This window comes from Ostrea edulis, chromosome 1 (assembly GCF_947568905.1).
Source record: "Ostrea edulis chromosome 1, xbOstEdul1.1, whole genome shotgun sequence".
NCBI classification, from domain to species: domain Eukaryota; kingdom Metazoa; phylum Mollusca; class Bivalvia; order Ostreida; family Ostreidae; genus Ostrea; species Ostrea edulis.
In genome coordinates this window covers 81,612,514-81,632,999 of record NC_079164.1, presented here as the reverse complement: position 1 = coordinate 81,632,999, position 20,486 = coordinate 81,612,514, and the positions used below count along the sequence as shown (strand labels likewise).

General features: G+C 38.4%; 2 protein-coding genes across 5 annotated transcripts; one reads left to right on the top strand and one right to left on the bottom strand.

Moving 5' to 3' along the window:
- The first annotated feature begins 2,143 nt into the window (after window positions 1–2,143).
- LOC130054171 (uncharacterized) lies at window positions 2,144–5,358 on the top strand. Of its 4 annotated transcripts, none has more exons than XM_056162779.1 (7): window positions 2,144–2,304; window positions 2,938–3,243; window positions 3,349–3,513; window positions 4,095–4,286; window positions 4,372–4,558; window positions 4,717–4,931; window positions 5,062–5,358. In XM_056162779.1, the coding sequence occupies exons 1-7, from the start codon at window positions 2,259–2,261 to the stop codon at window positions 5,214–5,216; spliced, it is 1,266 nt and encodes a 421-aa protein (XP_056018754.1). In that variant the 5' UTR covers window positions 2,144–2,258; the 3' UTR covers window positions 5,217–5,358. The 4 variants fall into 4 exon arrangements, with proteins under 4 accessions (XP_056018754.1, XP_056018753.1, XP_056018766.1 ...); XM_056162778.1 differs by having other exon boundaries at window positions 4,714–4,931; XM_056162791.1 differs by having other exon boundaries at window positions 2,217–2,295.
- A 721-nt stretch (window positions 5,359–6,079) lies between these two features.
- LOC125679073 (serine protease inhibitor dipetalogastin-like) lies at window positions 6,080–11,671 on the bottom strand. The gene is made up of 4 exons (XM_048917999.2): window positions 11,453–11,671; window positions 11,067–11,189; window positions 6,853–6,892; window positions 6,080–6,204 (listed from the first exon to the last, which is right to left on the bottom strand). Exons 1-4 carry the CDS (start codon window positions 11,599–11,601, stop codon window positions 6,199–6,201), a joined length of 318 nt encoding a protein of 105 aa, XP_048773956.2. The 5' UTR covers window positions 11,602–11,671; the 3' UTR covers window positions 6,080–6,198.
- Between the last annotated feature and the right edge of the window lie 8,815 nt (window positions 11,672–20,486).

The following is a 20,486-nucleotide window of genomic DNA, read 5'->3' as shown; positions in this document are numbered from 1 at the left end:
TAAGTATTTTGTAATTACAAGATAATTTCTCGAAATTACGACAAAGTGGAAGGTGAAATTATTTTCTTATATGATACAAAAAGGCTTTATTACCAGGGGTGGATCATGGAATTGTGGTTACGGGGGCGCCACTTTATGAGGCAGGGGGTCTGGGGGCCGCCTTGAGGCCCCTAGTGGGTCCAGGGCTTTGCCCAGGTGGGGGCTCCTGGATTTTACAAGTTTTATAGAGCTTGAAATATGTCTCCTATTTAGTCATTTGTACTATTTTCTATCTCTTTTTATAAGGTGAAATTAATAAAAATAACGCAAATTTTAAGGGTTTTTGGAAAAAATTAAGTTCTCCCAATAAAGTATTTCAAGAAATCAAAAGATTTGTTATTCATTTCTCCGGGAGTGGAAGAAATTATTACTTCTTTTATCGTTTAGTATATTTTTCTAAACAAGCTTAAGATACCACGATTTACCTTAAATTTGAAAATTTTAGAGGGGGGGGGGGCGCCGCCGGCTGCGGCGCCCTTTAATCCGCCACTGATTACCTTTCACTGAGAAAGCGAGATATCAAGTCACTGAAAATGGCTGGTTAGGTGCGCATCTTTGGGGGGGGGGGGGGGGGGCGGGGGGGGGTATTATCTGTTTTTGTATTGGGTATTTTTAGCTCAATGCTGGTCATTTTCAAAAACAAAAGGCCCATGAGCCACATCGCTCACCTGAGTCACATTGGCCCATATTTAAAGATTTTCCCTACATATTTGCATATAAAACTTTGATCCCTATTGTGGCCCCAACTTACTGTCGGGAACCATGATATTTACAAAATTTGAAACTGCACTATGTCAGGAAGCTTTCACGTAAACTTCTATGATCCCATGGATTTTGAGAAGAATATTTAAAATATTTTCTCTATATATATTTGTATGTAAAACTTTGATCCCCTATTGTGACCCCTACCCTCCGGTGCCATGGTTTTAAAAACTTGAATCTGCACAATGTCAGGAAGCTTTCATGTAAATACATGTATAAACTTTACTGGTCCAGTGGTTCACGAGAAGAAGATTTTTAATGATTTTCCCTATATATTTGTATGTAAAACTTTGATCCCCTATTGTGGCCCCATCCTACTCCCGGGGGTCATGATTTTAACAAACTTGAATTTGCACCAAGTTAGAAAGCTTTCATGTAAATTCTACTTTCCTGGCCAGTGGTTCTTGAGAAGAAGATTTTCAAAGATTTTCCCTATATATTTGCATTTAAAACTTTGATCTCCTATTGTGGTCCCATCCTAACCCTTGGGGGTCATGATTTGAACAAACTTGAATCTCCACTATGTCAGGAAGCTCAGCTTTTCTGGACTAGTGGTTCTTGAGATGAAGATTTTTAAATGACCCCATCCTATTTTTGCGTTTTTGTGATTATTTCCCCTTTTAAGGGGGCATGGTCCATCATTTGAACAAACTCAAATCCACTTCACCCAAGATGATTTGTACCAAGTTGAAATTGGCCCAGTGGTTCTGGAGAAGAAGTCGAAAGTATGAAAAGTTTACGGACAGACGACAGACAACTGGTTATCAGAAAAGCTCACTTGAACTTTCAGTTCTGGTGAGCTAAAAACAATTACGATTAAGATTATATTTTTGTCTCTGTTTTGTACTCAATTGAGATCAATTGCCAGTTTTATCACCTGTGTATAAACTCAGTTTTGCTCATTTTAAAATATACGAGTGGAGAATTGTAAAGCAATTACAGTGTTTAAAGTTTTCATCTTAATCGTAAGATTGTTTGTAAAAAGGACCAGAGTGGCTGGAGTGAAGTCATGATATTGGGTCAAAAATTTTCGTGGCAATAAAGAGGGGGAAATCTTTAAAAATCTGAACAGGTCCAAGGAAATTCGGGTAAGCATTGTGGCTCATATCCTTCTTGGTTTTTATTCTGTTGGGAGGGGGGGGGGGTCTATGATACTATTACCGTACAATCATATGCATATACATGTAAAACATTATATTCACTCTCATTTAAACTATTTATAATGTAAATGTTATAATTGTATCATCTGTTGTAAGCTGATGAGTTCTACGAATGAAGACAATACGGAACTTGGATCTGAAAAAAAATAAATTCTCAGCAAAAATACATGTGTCATCAAATTTCAACAGCCAATTGTTACACAGCACGACGTCGGGTAGGTATAAAAGGACTGAGCGGGTGAGTGCGTGTACTTTGAGACGACCGGTATCACTGACATTACATCATAGAAACAAAGAATGGAGTTTTGGAAAGTCCTCGTGGTTTTGCTAGTAGGTGTGCAAGGTAAGGGTTTTTTTTTTATGGAAAGACTTTTTGTCCAACTTTTCCATCGTGAATAATAATTGAGATTTAAAATGTATCGGCAAGTCTTTTGGAGCTGTAGTGAAATTGTTTATACCACTCGAACACGCACAAAATGGGTTGCACGTAATTGCTAGTCTCTTGGCACGTTTGATTGAACAACTCTGAAATTACGCGAGTTGCTAGAGTTGCAAATATAAAGTGTATTTCATGACACTAGTGTTGAACACGGGTTGGAAAAGTTTACTCCTGACAATAGCGGGAGCCTCAAGTGTTCAACACGGCGGAGAATGAAGAGAAATATTGAGTCTGACATGTGAAATAACTTTTGGGGATATAGAGCAAAATTACCATGAAAAAGGATACATATGTTCATGTAATAGAAATTAAAAAGTTTTCGGTATTAAAATGAACTACCACATTTAAATAAATTGCCATTGATACGATTTTCAAAACAACACTAGAACAGTTTTATTCACATTCAAGGAGTCTCTGCGCATGCTCAGGCATAACTCTATAGAGTTACTCGAGTCTTCCCAATCAAACGAACGTGCCCCATGAATACCGTACAGAAGATTTCTTTGTTCACTACAACTGTCGTCTATTTTCAAACAGGTTCGCTATCAAAGCCAGTGAGTTCTGAGGATGAACTACGTGTCATCGTCGGCAAACTAGAGAGACTCGCAGCAAGCTTAAGGCAGTATGTAGTTGACGGAAGTAGGCCTGAGTATTCCATGAGGGGTATCGGACCACTGAGCGGGTCTACACCAGAATTCACTATCCCCGGTACCAGACCACTCGGACCTTGGGTGCTTGATAACGATGAACTTGACCCCTCTCCAACATACAATTATCTGTACAAAATGATTGAAAAGCTTATGAAACCATACTTCCGCAGCTTTCCAAGCGGACCATATAAATGTAAGTATGTTTGAGAAAATAGCAAGTTCTCATGGAATGCGTTCAAATGATATTGCAAGGATCAATTACATTTTAACATTTCATTGACATCCCTTGAATTTTCAGCGGAGATGCCGCTAACGCCACGTAATGTTGTTACAATGCTGAATGCGTGGTATAACGACGCTGACCAGATGATGCTCAAAGAACAGACTTTTGTTAACGTTGCCGGAGAGTTTTTGAATGCCCATTTCCAGTGTGCAACGACGAGAGTCAACCAAATAATTTTCTGTGAGTAGAACTATATATAGAGAATTGATATTAGACCTGTGACGTAAACCGAAATATAATCTCAAATTTTGGCAGCTGTAATTTTATAAGTGAACGATACTCTTATGAAAAATGTTATAGGTACATTGTACTTCTAAATGTCCGTCTTTGATACTACAGTTAAATGAAAAATATTGCATCGTTTGATTTTTCAATATTTCGTGGACAGAACCCATGACGGTAACAAGATAACTCTGATCTTGTGAATAATAGATACAAACATGTAACCATTTCGTGGTTTGAAATTTCTCAGCCAAGCATTGATTTCTTTGCAAGTAAGTCCACAAAATGACAACCACAGCGTTTCAACACTCTACACAATGGGAGCTGAAATGTTTATTTTCAACACCTGATTAGAAAATACCAAGTTCTGAATATAAACACTATTATATTCCATCTCATTCCTCAGTTATGTCTGCCTAAAATGAAATAGTTAATACATAGTGAAAAATTGTAATGTTGGCATGCTTTTGTCATCTTGCTATGTATTGTCACAAAAACGAATTGTATAAGTACTTTCATATACATTGAACCTTATCTAGATGTTTTCAAGAACCAAGTACGTGAAATGGCCGAGGGTGACTGGAAAATTAACAATGGCGTGAGGAAAGTCTTGGAGAAGTGGGTAGCGGATACGACCGTTGTGGACAAAGTCGCCCAGAAAATTGTTATGGCAGCGCATAGACATGCCTACGGCGACATTATGGAACACATTGAATATTTCCAACTTAATGGTATTTGTAAATCTTTGCTACTTATAGCATGCTGTAAACGGGTATATTTAGGTAAGCGTGATTTTACTATTCATTTTTTTTCCAGATATTGTGGAATTCCTTGCTAAAATGAAAATGCTCATGTGGAAAGCTGAGCAGGATAAATGGACACCAGTCATGTTCGATGAGAAACTGAATCTACTTTTGACGGACAATGGCTTCGTATTTCAATGTCCGAGTGTGCATGATCTATGGGAATTCCACCAAAACGTTGTTAGCCGTTTTCAAGAGAGGTAAATCAGAAAGTGTACAATTTGATTTGTTCGTCCTTTTGATACATTTTTCTCCAATGCTAAATATCTTGATTCACTTGTAAAAACTGGACTCCTATATTACGATTTTAATGTAAGTGTTTGAAAATGTAACTGAAATTGGCTAATATTTAAAGCAGGTTATCCGAAATCAAACCCTTCGCTGAGACGGAGGCTTGGCTAAAGAAAATCCTACCTACATACATGACTACAGACGCCGCCCCCGCCATTACTGCCATCCTCCAAATGTACACGGAATACGTCAAGTCGGCCATGTTGCACTTCCAACAAGTGGAGAACCACGTGACCAGCGGAAATACGGCCGACATTGCAAATTTCATGTCTCAGTTCCTCGGTAAGGATTTGGATAGCACTGAATATAAATAATTATACTAAGTTTACAATCGATCATAAGCTTTATCCGTATCTTTTAAGGAAACGTTGGAATTGGAACTTTAAAAATGATCATTCATATACAATTGCAGCACCACATCAGCTCCAGTATTTGAAATCCATCTTTGAATTACTTAATTCTGGGAATACCCACGACATCATGGAAATGGGACAGATGAGGAACGAAAATACCGCTAACGGACGTTCCAAGGGCAGATGCACGGAATTCAACGGGGAATGTAGATGAAACCTAGCGCTGATGTATTGGGGTATCCACACGTGATCTCCAAAGCAGGCATGTGAAAACGGATATACCTTGCAGAAAAAATCGACCCCTTTCGTAGTGCTTTCAAAAAACTGCTTTGAAAAATAAAATATCAAATGCCAAACATATGTACTTATTACTTGGGCAAGAGTTTCCAGACGAAGAAAGCGTCAATAGTGAAATTGTACTCAGTTTCTTGGGAATTGGCAATGATGCATGAATATCTAGTAAATCTTGGGTATTTTGTCGTGTACATGTATTCTAGTAACCGCATCTAACGGATGGTACAGGTGTTCCGATATATTGACCTTTTTACTTGGTTAAGAATACTAGTATGTAGAATAGATAAGAATTTTCTAATTTTGCGACCGCATACTTGAATCTACCGTCGGTCACAAGGCCCATGCCAAGAAATTCCTAGCAAAATCTCCGGTATAGAAAAACCATTATAAATCAGTGACCGCAATTAAGAGATAAGCGACGGCTACTATTAATCAGCATGTAATATGGTCCTATTGAAGCCAACGAATTCAGACCGGACGGGATTTCTTGGCATGTTAATATGCAAGATATCGTATTTAGTTGATGAGATCTTATTTAGTTGATGAGATATCTTATTTAGGTGATGAGGTATCTTATATATTCTATAGAGTATCTTATATATTCTATAGAGTATCTTATATATTCTATAGAGTATCTTATAAACTCTAAATTTATGTTTACAAAATGTTAAACGTTGTTTGTTTGATCTATAAATCTGTAATCCAGTCCATCATTTTTGCATTCATTCTGAAATTGCAACGTTTTTGACTCAACTTTTAAAGAAAAGATTATTTGTAACAGAATGAAATTTTGTAAACTTTTAATCAGTAAATGTACAGTGAATACACGTATTCCCGAACACTGGAGCTGGGGTTCATTCACAGGGGTATTATAATCCGCAATTTTATGAAGAAGCTGCCTTTCATTCCTGCATAAAAAATAACATATGTATATACTGCAATGCCTTTGTGACCATTGAGAAAAAATTCAGTTCGCCGTTAATTTCATTTTGGGCCTTACTTAATCAAATCTGAATAAAACTGGATGTTAGATCCACCCATGCCAGCATACTCGCTTACACTAACACATTATGAAGGAAAAGCTTGAGATTTCCGAACAACCAGCTAAAATTTCGGTAGCAGTGATTTCACTGGCTGACAGTAACATCGAATGGGATGTTAGGTCTTTTAATTTCAGTTCGATTGTACTAACTTATAGACCAAAATAGCGATTCACTACAAGGGAAAACACACATGTAAAGGAAATCTCTCTCTCTCTCTCTCTCTCTCTTTTTTTTTTTTTCATTGATTTGATTTGAACAAATTTTTATAACTTGGACAAAGGGATTGGATACAAAAATTTATATAACCCTCTCTATCAAATGATGTGCCTTTTCATAAGTGTGAGAAAAGATGGAGAAAGCATATCATAATCATAATATTACATGCTATCATAATCATATTCATTATTCAGAGATCTGCATAAATTGGCAATCTGGATATCATTGTACTTAATTTTAAAGATTTTAATAGAATACGAAACTAAAAACTAAACTCGTAAAATGATAATTACTCACCGTGTCTTCACATTTTCCAAATGTGTACCTCTCCACGTAACTATAGAAAACAAAAGAGACATTCTGAATACAATGAGCAGATTTTGAAGGGACTGATTCACAATTTTTTGGGGGAAAAATTTAATGTTGACAGCCAAAATTTTTACCTTCTGAATGCAAGAATAAACGCTATATTTTAGCCTTAAAGGGACTGATTCACGATTTCCCCCCAAATTTTGTTTTTCACTTTAAATGATCAAAATCTATAGTTTAATATGTTTAGAAGGTTTCACAAAAAAAAATATAAGGTTATTCATCACGACAGAAGCTCATTATAGAGAGTTTAGTATTTGTTTTGAAAACAAAGATTGCTGTGTGTTATTGTTTACGAAGTTTTCAAAATAAATGAATATTGGCCAAGTTTGTAGATATATCACATTTCAAGTATACTTTAGGTAAAATGTGTCATTTAAAAGTGAAAATTTGTGTTTGTACAAAATGAAAATGCTTTGAATTACAAAATGAACGTTTCACTGGTTGGTTTGTTTACATAAAGACTCGAGTCTTTGTTTACATAACACAGAATCAAAGCTAAGATATTGCCCTTATCCGTCCAAAGTTTGGTTGTCAACATTAAATGAGTTAGTTTTCATTTTTGATGTTAAAAATTAAAAAATTATTTCTTTCGAAAAACTTTAAATCTGTGTTACGCAAACAAAGACTCGGGTCTTATGTATGCAAACAAACCAGTGAAATATTAATTTTGCAATATAAAGCATTTTAATTTTGCATAATCACAAATTTTAACTTTTAGATGACACATTTTATCCAAAGAATGCTTGAAATGTGAAAGATGTAACAAACTTGAATCGATATCCATTTCTTTTGAAAATTTCGTAAACAATAACATACCGCAATCTTTGTTTAGAAAACAAATACTAAACTCTCTAAAATGAGTTTCTGCGATAATGCATTACCTTAATTTATATGCGAAATCTTTTAAACAAATTAAACAATAGATTTTGATCATTAAAACAAAATTGGGGGGGGGGGTTTATTGTGAATCAGTCCTTTTAATAGAATACTGATCTCATGTTAATTTTTTTCATTCCAGATCAAATCGTTTACTTATTTGTACGAATATACAAAACATCTTTTCGAAAAGATAACTCTTATCCGATAGACATATTTGTTATCTTTAAAACTGGGCTATACTTTATAATTCATAAAAAGATGTCACCTTGGAAAAGAGATACCTACTTTTTCATGGGTCGCCAAAATAACATACACTCAAATAATTGATCGATTGTTTTGTTTGTTTGTTTTACGCCTCGTCGACTTTTTCACACATATTGAGACGTCATCAGTTGTAGGTGAAGTACCACAAATTTAGACCTATGCTTATCGCTCTGGGCAGTAACAGTGGGGTTCTTTATCGTGACTAGGCGGGAACTGAGTAAACAAACTTACTGGCACCTGACTAGGAAGGAATTGAGTAAACAGACTTACTGACACCTTACTAGGAAGGAATTAAGTAAACAGACTTATTGCACCTGACTAGGAAGGAATGGAGTAACAAACTTACTGACACCTGACTAGGAAGGAATTGAGTAAACAAACTTACTGGCACCTGACTAGGAAGGAATTGAGTAAACAGACTTACTGACACCTGACTAGGAAGGAATTGAGTAAACAGAGACTTACTGACACCTGACTAGGAAGGAATTGAGTAAACAGACTTACTGACACCTTACTAGGAAGGAATTTAGTAAACAGACTTATTGGCACCTGACTAGGAAGGAATGGAGTAACAAACTTACTGACACCTGACTAGGAAGGAATTGAGTAAACAAACTTACTGGCACCTGACTAGGAAGGAATTGAGTAAACAGACTTACTGACACCTGACTAGGAAGGAATTGAGTAAACAGAGACTTACTGGCACCTGACTAGAAAGGAACTGAGTAAACAAACTTACTGCACCTGACTAGGAAGGAATGGAGTAAACAGACTTACTGGCACCTGACTAGGAAGGAATTGAGTAACAAACTTACTGACACCTGACTAGGAAGGAATTGAGTAAACAAACTTACTGGCACCTGACTAGGAAGGAATCGAGTAAACAGACTTACTGACACCTGACTAGGAAGGAATTGAGTAAACAGAGACTTACTGACACCTGACTAGGAAGGAATTGCGTAAACAAACCTACTGACACCTGACTAGGAAGGAATGGAGTAAACAGACTGACTGACACCTGACTAGGAAGGAATTGAGAAAACAGACTTGCTGACACCTGATTAGGTAGGAATTAAGTAAACAGACTTACTGGCACCTGACTAGGAAGGAGTGGGGTTAACAGACTTACTGTCACCTGACTAGAAAGGAATTGAGTAAACAGACTGACTGACACCTGACTAGAAAGGAATTGAGTAAACAAACTTACTGGCACCTGACTAGGAAGGTTTGAGTAAACAGACTTACCGACACCTGACTAGGAAGGAATGGAGTAAACAGACTTACTGACACCTGACTAGGAAGGAATTGAGTAAACAGACTTACTGACACCTGACTAGGAAGGAATTGAGTAAGACTTACTGGCACCTGACTAGGAAGGAATTGAGTAAACAGAGACTTACTGGCACCTGACTAGAAAGGAACTGAGTAAACAAACTTACTGCACCTGACTAGGAAGGAATTGAGTAAACAGAGACTTACTGGCACCTGACTAGGTAGGAACTGAGTAAACAGACTTACTGACATCTGACTAGGAAGGAATTGAGTAAACAGACTTACTGACACCTGACTAGAAAGGAATTGAATAAACAAACTTACTGACTAGGAAGGAATGGAGTAAACAGAATTACTGACACCTGACTAGGAAGGAATCGAGTAAACAAACTTACTGACTAGGAAGGAATGGAGCAAACAGACTTACTGGCACCTGACTAGGAAGGAGTGGAGTAAACAGACTTACTGGCACCTGACTAGGCATGGTTTGAGTAAACAGACTTACTGGCACCTGGTTAGACAGGAATTGAGTAAACAAACTTACTGACACCTGACTAGGAAGAAATTGAGTAAACAGACTTACTGATACCTGACTAAGCATGAATTGAGTAAACAGACTTACTGGCACCTGGCTTATGGAGCGCCAAATTAACATAAACTCAAATGATTGAAGATATCTTCAATTATTTGAAGATATCATCAATTCATTTGATGCGCACAACAATTGAATTAAAGATCTCTTCAAATAATTAATGATATCTTCAATTCTGATTTATTGCGCGCATTAATTGAATTGATGATAGCATTAATTCTTCAACTGTATTGATGTGCGCTTCAATTGAATTAATGATCTCTTTAAATGAATTAATGATATCAACAATTGAATTGATGCGCGCTACAATTCAATTGAAGAGAGCAATAATTGATATAATGCGCGCATTAAATCAATTGATGAGAGCAATAATTGATTTAATGCGCGCATTAATTCAATTATTGCTCTCTTCAATTGAATTAATGATATCTTTAATTCATTTGAAGAGAGCAATGATTCTTTTAGAGAGAGCAACTATATAATTAAAGATATCTTCAATTCAACATATCCACAATTGAATTAATGATAATCTTTAATTGAATTGTTGCTCTCTTTAAAAGAATTGATGCGCGCATTAATCCCTTATACAAAAGCATTGTAAATGATTTAAAGATATCTTCAATTGAATTAAAGAGATCATCAAATTATTTAAACCGAGCTCTAAATTAATTATTGCGAGCAATATTTCTACTAAATTGATGCTCTCATCAAATGAATTGAAGAGAGCAATAATTGAATTAATGCGCGCATCAAATCTATTATTGCTCTCATTAATTGAATTATTGCGCGCATCAATTGAATTGAAGAGAGCAATAATTGAATTAACGCGTGCATTAAATCAATTATTGCTCTCATTAATTCAATTGATGCGCGCATTAATTCAATTGATGAGAGCAATAATTGAATTGAAGCGCGCATTAATTCATTTGATGAGAGCAATAATTGATTTAATGCGGGCATTAATTCAATTAAAGAGAGCAACAATTGAATTGATGATATCTTCAAATAATTAAAGATATCTTCAATTATTTGAGTTTATGTTAATTTGGCGCTCCATACTGGCTAGACAGGAATTGAGTAAACAGAGACTTACTGGCACATGCCTAAGAAGGAATTGAGTAAACAGACTTACTGGCACCTGGCTAGGCAGGGGTTGTTATACTGTATACCATTGTGTCCACATACGTCAATCATTATTCGATTACAGCGACATCTTTTCTCAGGGCATGGACCATTGTCCTTTACCTCCACATGTCTGAGCAATAATGCATGTTAAGACGTCAGTGACCAATAAAGGCCTACCATGCAGACACTTTATGTATGCAATTATAGTAAAACCGCCTTACTTCTCGATCATACAAAATATTAGAATCAATGTACAGATTGTATTTGTTGGTAAATACATACATATATATGTATACTATATGGGCTCTACAAATTCCAATATATCATTATTTTCATTAAAACTAAGAATTGCTCGTCCTTTTTCCAAGAAGTGGCTTTGTATATAAAACTTACGCCTGTTTTGCATAGCACTCGTTTGCGTAGGTAATACCATCTTGTCCACAGAGTGGAGCGAAAGATCCAAAACAGGACGCCCCAGACGAAAGATCGCTGAGGTACAAACTGATGACGAGAGTACCCGCAATAACTGGGATCACTTCCATGTCTGTGTGAAAATTATATTTTTTAGAGAGAGAGAAGGCGAAACTTATATACAGCGTTAGAACTGCGTTTGTAAGTGATTCACTAAGTATATCATATTAAATGCTAGATGAACTGGTGGTAGAATTAGATTTATGTCTCTAAAATGATCGTGTTCTGACAAATTCGTCATAAAACAAAATGAAAACTTCTCCACTCGCAGGAACAGTTTTATACAGGCGCATATACGGTGTGAATGAATGCCCCCCCCCCCCCCCCCCCCCCAGTCGTAAAAACGAGCTATTCTTTGGTTTCAGAGCTACTAATTCACTCAGTATAGTATACACCTTACCTATGTTTATTCTACATTGTGCCAATGGTTCTGTTAGAATTTTCATTAAATGATATGAAAATCTAAGTTCTAATAGATTTGCAAGGCGATGCAGCAAATCTTTGAGGAATCGTCCATAGACACGATGTAATGTTACGAAATATCTGTCCTATCAAATACAGAAACTTTGCATGTAAAAGTTAAACTGGAGTAAAAATAGCTGCTCTGGAGGGAAAAAAACTAGGATATACTCTAGTACCCCCCCCCCTCCCCCCCGGAGCTACAGCTCTGCAGTCACAACGTTGGTTATCTTTTATTGCTATTGTATGCTGGACCTAACAGTTATTGTATGGTGAATGCAGTCAAAATTGTATGGTGGTCTAACACAGCCATTGTATGGTGGTCCTAACACAGTTATTGTATGGTGGTCCTAACACAGTTATTGTTTGGTAGTCCTAACACAGCCATTGTATGGTGGTCCTAACACAGTTATTGTATGGTGGTCCTAACACAGTTATTGTATGGTGGTCCTAACAGCTGTTGTATGGTGGCCCTAACACAGTTATTGTATGGTGGTCCTAACAGCTGTTGTATGGTGGCCCTAACACAGCTATTGTATGGTGGTCCTAACACAGCTATTGTATGGTGGTCCTAACACAGTTATTGTATGGTGGTCCTAACACAGTTATTGTATGGTGGTCCTAACAGCTGTTGTATGGTGGCCCTAACACAGCTATTGTATGGTGGTCCTAACAGCTGTTGTATGGTGGCCCTAACACAGTTATTGTATGGTGGTCCTAACACAGCTATTGTATGGCGGTTCTACATGTAACACAGTTATTGTATGGTGGTCCTAACACAGTTATTGTATGGTGGTCCTAACACAGTTATTGTATGGTGGTCCTAACGCAGTTATTGTATGGTGGTTCTACATGTAACACAGTTATTGTATGGTGGTCCTAACACAGTTATTGTATGGTGGTCCTAACGTAGTTTTTGTATGGTGGTTCTAACAGCTATTGTATGGTGGTCCTAACACAGTTATTGTATGGTAGTCCTAACACAGCCATTGTATGGTGGTCCTAACACAGTTATTGTATGGTGGTCCTAACACAGTTATTGTTTGGTAGTCCTAACACAGCCATTGTATGGTGGTCCTAACACAGTTATTGTATGGTGGTCCTAACACAGTTATTGTATGGTGGTCCTAACAGCTGTTGTATGGTGACCCTAACACAGTTATTGTATGGTGGTCCTAACAGCTGTTGTATGGTGGCCCTAACACAGCTATTGTATGGTGGTCCTAACACAGCTATTGTATGGTGGTCCTAACACAGTTATTGTATGGTGGTCCTAACACAGCTATTGTATGGTGGTCCTAACAGCTGTTGTATGGTGGCCCTAACACAGTTATTGTATGGTGGTCCTAACAGCTGTTGTATGGTGGCCCTAACACAGCTATTGTATGGTGGTCCTAACAGCTGTTGTATGGTGGCCCTAACACAGTTATTGTATGGTGGTCCTAACATAGCTATTGTATGGCGGTTCTACATGTAACACAGTTATTGTATGGTGGTCCTAACACAGTTATTGTATGGTGGTCCTAACACAGTTATTGTATGGTGGTCCTAACGTAGTTTTTGTATGGTGGTTCTAACAGCTATTGTATGGTGGTCCTAACACATTTATTGTATGGTGGTCCTAATACAGTTATTGTATGGTGGTCCTAACACAGTTACTGTATTGTGGTCCTAACGCAATTATTGTATGGTGGTCCTAACAGTTATTGTTTGGTGGTCCTAACATAGCTATTGTATGGTGGTTCTACATGTAACACAATTATTGTTTGGTAGTTCTAACACAGTTATTGCATGGTGGTCCTAACACAGTTATTGTATGGTGGTCCTATCAGCTATTGTATGGTGGTCCTAACACTGTCATTGTATGGTGGTTCTAACACAGTTATTGCATGGTGGTCCTAACACAGTTACTGTATGGTGGTTCTAACGCAGTTATTGTATGGTGGTCCTATCAGCTACTGTATGATGGTCCTAACACAGTTATTGTATGGTGGTTCTAACACAGCTATTGTATGGTGGTCTTAACACAGCTATTGTATGATGGTCTTAACACAGTTATTGTTTGGTAGTCCTAACACAGCCATTGTATGGTGGTCCTAACACAGTTATTGTATGGTGGTCCTAACACAGTTATTGTATGGTGGTCCTAACAGCTGTTGTATGGTGACCCTAACACAGTTATTGTATGGTGGTCCTAACAGCTGTTGTATGGTGGCCCTAACACAGCTATTGTATGGTGGTCCTAACACAGCTATTGTATGGTGGTCCTAACACAGTTATTGTATGGTGGTCCTAACACAGCTATTGTATGGTGGTCCTAACAGCTGTTGTATGGTGGCCCTAACACAGTTATTGTATGGTGGTCCTAACAGCTGTTGTATGGTGGCCCTAACACAGCTATTGTATGGTGGTCCTAACAGCTGTTGTATGGTGGCCCTAACACAGTTATTGTATGGTGGTCCTAACATAGCTATTGTATGGCGGTTCTACATGTAACACAGTTATTGTATGGTGGTCCTAACACAGTTATTGTATGGTGGTCCTAACACAGTTATTGTATGGTGGTCCTAACGTAGTTTTTGTATGGTGGTTCTAACAGCTATTGTATGGTGGTCCTAACACATTTATTGTATGGTGGTCCTAATACAGTTATTGTATGGTGGTCCTAACACAGTTACTGTATTGTGGTCCTAACGCAATTATTGTATGGTGGTCCTAACAGTTATTGTTTGGTGGTCCTAACATAGCTATTGTATGGTGGTTCTACATGTAACACAATTATTGTTTGGTAGTTCTAACACAGTTATTGCATGGTGGTCCTAACACAGTTATTGTATGGTGGTCCTATCAGCTATTGTATGGTGGTCCTAACACTGTCATTGTATGGTGGTTCTAACACAGTTATTGCATGGTGGTCCTAACACAGTTACTGTATGGTGGTTCTAACGCAGTTATTGTATGGTGGTCCTATCAGCTACTGTATGATGGTCCTAACACAGTTATTGTATGGTGGTTCTAACACAGCTATTGTATGGTGGTCTTAACACAGCTATTGTATGATGGTCTTAACACAGTCATTGTATGGTGGTCCTAACACAGTTATTGTATGGTGGTCCTAACACAGTCATTGTATGGTGGTCCTAACACAGTTATTGTATGGTGGTCCTAACACAGTTATTGCATGGTGGTTCTACATGTAACACAGTTATTGTATGGTGGTTCTAACACAGTTATTGTATGGTGGTCCTAACAGTTATTGTATGGTGGTTCTACATGTAACACAGTTATTGTTTGGTGGTCCTAACACATTATAGCATGGTGGTCCTAACACAGTTACTGTATGGTGGTCCTAACGCAGTTATTGTATGGTGGTCCTATCAGCTATTGTATGATGGTCCTAACACAGTTATTGTATGGTGCTTCTAACACAGCTATTGTATTGTGGTCTTAACACAGTTATTGTATGGTGGTTCTAACACAGTTATTGTATGGTGGTCTTAACACATTCATTGTATGGTGGTCCTAACACAGCTATTGTATGGTGGTCCTAACACAGTTATTGTATGGTGGTTCTAACACAGCTATTGTATTGTGGTCTTAACACAGTTATTGTATGGTGGTCCTAACACAGTTATTGTTTGGTAGTCCTAACACAGCTATTGTATGGTGGTGCTAACACAGTTATTGTATGGTGGTCCTAACACAGTTATTGTATGGTGGTCCTAACACAGCTATTGTATGGTGGTCCTAACACAGTTATTGTATGGTGGTCCTAACACAGTTATTGTTTGGTAGTCCTAACACAGCTATTGTATGGTGGTGCTAACACAGTTATTGTATGGTGGTCCTAACACAGCTATTGTATGGTGGTCCTAACACAGCTATTGTATGGTGGTCCTAACACAGCTATTGTATGGTGGTCCTAACACAGCTATTGTATGGTGGCCCTAACACAGTTATTGTATGGTGGTTCTAACACAGTTATTGTATGGTGGTCCTAACACAGCTATTGTATGGTGGCCCTAACACAGTTATTGTATGGTGGTTCTAACACAGTTATTGTACACATATGTATGGTGGTTCTAACACAGTTATTGTATGGTGGTCTTAACACATTCATTGTATGGTGGTCCTAACACAGTTATTGTATGGTGGTCCTAACACAGCTATTGTATGGTGGTCCTAACACAGCTATTGTATGGTGGTCCTAACACAGCTATTGTATGGTGGTCCTAACACAGCTATTGTATGGTGGCCCTAACACAGTTATTGTATGGTGGTTCTAACACAGTTATTGTATGGTGGTCCTAACACAGCTATTGTATGGTGGCCCTAACACAGTTATTGTTTGGTAGTCCTAACACAGCTATTGTATGGTGGTCCTAACACAGCTATTGTATGGTGGTCCTAACTCAGCTATTGTATGGTGGCCCTAACACAGTTATTGTTTGGTAGTCCTAACACAGCTATTGTATGGTGGTCCTAACTCAGCTATTGTATGGTGGCCCTAACACAGTTATTGTTTGGTAGTCCTAACACAGCTATTGTATGGTGGTCCTAACACAGCTATTGTATGGTGGCCCTAACTCAGCTATTGTATGGTGGTCCTAACACAGTTATTGTTTGGTAGTCCTAACACAGCTATTGTATGGTGGTCCTAACACAGTTATTGTATGGTGGTTCTAACACAGTTATTGTACACATATGTATGGTGGCCCTAACACAGCTATTGTATGGTGGTCCTAACACACCTATTGTATGGTGGTCCTAACACAGTTATTGTATGGTGGTCCTAACACAGTTATTGCATGGTGGTCTTAACACAGTTACTGTATTGTGGTCCTAACGCAATTATTGTATGGTGGTCCTAACGCAATTATTGTATGGTGGTCCTAACACAGTTATTGTATGGTGGTCCTAACACAGCTATTGTATGGTGGTTCTACATGTAACACAGTTATTGTTTGGTGGTCCTAACACAGTTATTGCATGGTGGTCCTAACACAGTTATTGTATGGTGGTCCTAACGCAGTTATTGTATGGTGGTCCTATCAGCTATTGTATGGTGGTCCTAACACTGTTATTGTATGGTGGTTCTAACACAGGTATTGTATGGTGGTCCTAACACAGTTATTGTATGGTGGTCCTAACAGCAATTGTATGGTGGTCCTAACACTGTCATTGTATGGTGGTCCTAACACAGTTATTGTATGGTGGTCCTAACACAGTTATTGTATGGTGGTCCTAACACAGTTATTGTATGGTGGTCCTAACAGTTATTGTATGGTGGTCCTAACAGCTATTGTATGGTGGCCCTAACACAGTTATTGTATGGTGGCCCTAACACAGCTATTGTATGGTGGTCTTAACAGCTATTGTATGGTGGCCCTAACACAGTTATTGTATGGTGGCCCTAACACAGCCATTGTATGGTGGTCCTAACACAGCTATTGTATGGTGGTCCTAAAACAGGTATTGTATGGTGGTCCTAACAGTTATTGTATGGTGGTTCTACATGTAACACAGTTATTGTATGGTGGTCCTAACGCAATTATTGTATGGTGGTCCTAACAAAGTTATTGTATGGTGGTCCTAACACAGTTATTGTATGGTGGTTCTACATGTAACACAGTTATTGTATGGTGGTCCTAACACAGTTATTGTATGGTGGTTCTAACACAGTTATTGTATGGTGGTCCTAACACAGTTATTGTATGGTGGTCCTAACAGTTATTGTATGGTGGTCCTAACAGTTATTGTATGGTGGTTCTAACACAGCTATTGTATGGTGGTCCTAACAGTTATTGTATGGTGGTCCTAACACAGCTATTGTATGGTGGTCCTAACAGCTATTGTATGGTGGCCCCAACAGCTATTTTATGGTGGCCCTAACAGCTATTGTATGGTGGTCCTAACAGCTATTGTATGGTGGCCCTAACAGCTATTGTATGGTGGCCCCAACAGTTATTGTATGGTAGTCCTAACACAGCTATTGTATGGTGGTCTTAACACAGTTATTGTATGGTGGTCCTAACACAGTTATTGTTTGGTAGTCCTAACACAGCTATTGTATGGTGGTGCTAACACAGTTATTGTATGGTGGTCCTAACACAGTTATTGTATGGTGGTCCTAACACAGCTATTGTATGGTGGTCCTAACACAGTTATTGTATGGTGGTCCTAACACAGTTATTGTTTGGTAGTCCTAACACAGCTATTGTATGGTGGCCCTAACACAGTTATTGTATGGTGGTCCTAACACAGCTATTGTATGGTGGTCCTAACACAGCTATTGTATGGTGGTCCTAACACAGCTATTGTATGGTGGTCCTAACACAGCTATTGTATGGTGGCCCTAACACAGTTATTGTATGGTGGTTCTAACACAGTTATTGTATGGTGGTCCTAACACAGCTATTGTATGGTGGCCCTAACACAGTTATTGTTTGGTAGTCCTAACACAGCTATTGTATGGTGGTCCTAACACAGCTATTGTATGGTGGTCCTAACTCAGCTATTGTATGGTGGCCCTAACACAGTTATTGTTTGGTAGTCCTAACACAGCTATTGTATGGTGGTCCTAACTCAGCTATTGTATGGTGGCCCTAACACAGTTATTGTTTGGTAGTCCTAACACAGCTATTGTATGGTGGTCCTAACACAGCTATTGTATGGTGGCCCTAACTCAGCTATTGTATGGTGGTCCTAACACAGTTATTGTTTGGTAGTCCTAACACAGCTATTGTATGGTGGTCCTAACACAGTTATTGTATGGTGGTTCTAACACAGTTATTGTACACATATGTATGGTGGCCCTAACACAGCTATTGTATGGTGGTCCTAACACACCTATTGTATGGTGGTCCTAACACAGTTATTGTATGGTGGTCCTAACACAGTTATTGCATGGTGGTCTTAACACAGTTACTGTATTGTGGTCCTAACGCAATTATTGTATGGTGGTCCTAACGCAATTATTGTATGGTGGTCCTAACACAGTTATTGTATGGTGGTCCTAACACAGCTATTGTATGGTGGTTCTACATGTAACACAGTTATTGTTTGGTGGTCCTAACACAGTTATTGCATGGTGGTCCTAACACAGTTATTGTATGGTGGTCCTAACGCAGTTATTGTATGGTGGTCCTATCAGCTATTGTATGGTGGTCCTAACACTGTTATTGTATGGTGGTTCTAACACAGGTATTGTATGGTGGTCCTAACACAGTTATTGTATGGTGGTCCTAACAGCTATTGTATGGTGGTCCTAACACTGTCATTGTATGGTGGTCCTAACACAGTTATTGTATGGTGGTCCTAACACAGTTATTGTATGGTGGTCCTAACACAGTTATTGTATGGTGGTCCTAACAGTTATTGTATGGTGGTCCTAACAGCTATTGTATGGTGGCCCTAACACAGTTATTGTATGGTGGCCCTAACACAGCTATTGTATGGTGGTCTTAACAGCTATTGTATGGTGGCCCTAACACAGTTATTGTATGGTGGCCCTAACACAGCCATTGTATGGTGGTCCTAACACAGCTATTGTATGGTGGTCCTAACACAGCTATTGTATGGTGGTCCTAACACTGTCATTGTATGGTGGTCCTAACACAGTTATTGTATGGTGGTCCTAACACAGTTATTTTATGGTGGTCCTAACACAGTTATTGTATGGTGGTCCTAACAGTTATTGTATGGTGGTCCTAACAGCTATTGTATGGTGGCCCTAACACAGTTATTGTATGGTGGCCCTAACACAGCTATTGTATGGTGGTCTTAACAGCTATTGTATGGTGGCCCTAACACAGTTATTGTATGGTGGCCCTAACACAGCCATTGTATGGTGGTCCTAACACAGCTATTGTATGGTGGTCCTAACACAGCTATTGTATGGTGGTCCTAACAGCTATTGTATGGTGGCCCTAACACAGTTATTGTATGGTGGCCCTAACACAGCCATTGTATGGTGGTTCTAACAGTTATTGTATGGTGGTTCTACATGTAACACAGTTATTGTATGGTGGTCCTAACGCAATTATTGTATGGTGGTCCTAACAAAGTTATTGTATGGTGGTCCTAACACAGTTATTGTATGGTGGTTCTACATGTAACACAGTTATTGTATGGTGGTCCTAACACAGTTATTGTATGGTGGTTCTAACACAGTTATTGTATGGTGGTCCTAACACAGTTATTGTATGGTGGTCCTAACAGTTATTGTATGGTGGTCCTAACAGTTATTGTATGGTGGTCCTAACAGTTATTGTATGGTGGTTCTAACACAGCTATTGTATGGTGGTCCTAACAGTTATTGTATGGTGGTCCTAACACAGCTATTGTATGGTGGTCCTAACAGCTATTGTATGGTGGCCCCAACAGCTATTTTATGGTGGCCCTAACAGCTATTGTATGGTGGTCCTAACAGCTATTGTATGGTGGCCCTAACAGCTATTGTATGGTGGCCCCAACAGTTATTGTATGGTAGTCCTAA

What these genes read in the sequence shown, in the direction of transcription:
- LOC125679073 (XM_048917999.2), bottom strand. Translation starts at nt 11,601, where the DNA reads ATGGAAGTGATCCCAGTTATTGCGGGTACTCTCGTCATCAGTTTGTAC. An exon ending in GAGTGCTATGCAAAACAGGC is followed by an intron (nt 11,190 to 11,452) that starts GTAAGTTTTATA and finishes ATTATTGCTCAG; the next exon opens with ACATGTGGAGGTAAAGGACA. An exon ending in CCCTGCCTAGCCAGGTGCCA is followed by an intron (nt 6,893 to 11,066) that starts GTAAGTCTGTTT and finishes TGTTTTCTATAG; the next exon opens with TTACGTGGAGAGGTACACAT.
- LOC130054171 (XM_056162778.1), top strand. Translation starts at nt 2,259, where the DNA reads ATGGAGTTTTGGAAAGTCCTCGTGGTTTTGCTAGTAGGTGTGCAAG. An exon ending in TCCAAGCGGACCATATAAAT is followed by an intron (nt 3,244 to 3,348) that starts GTAAGTATGTTT and finishes TTGAATTTTCAG; the next exon opens with CGGAGATGCCGCTAACGCCA. An exon ending in GTTAGCCGTTTTCAAGAGAG is followed by an intron (nt 4,559 to 4,713) that starts GTAAATCAGAAA and finishes TAATATTTAAAG; the next exon opens with CAGGTTATCCGAAATCAAAC.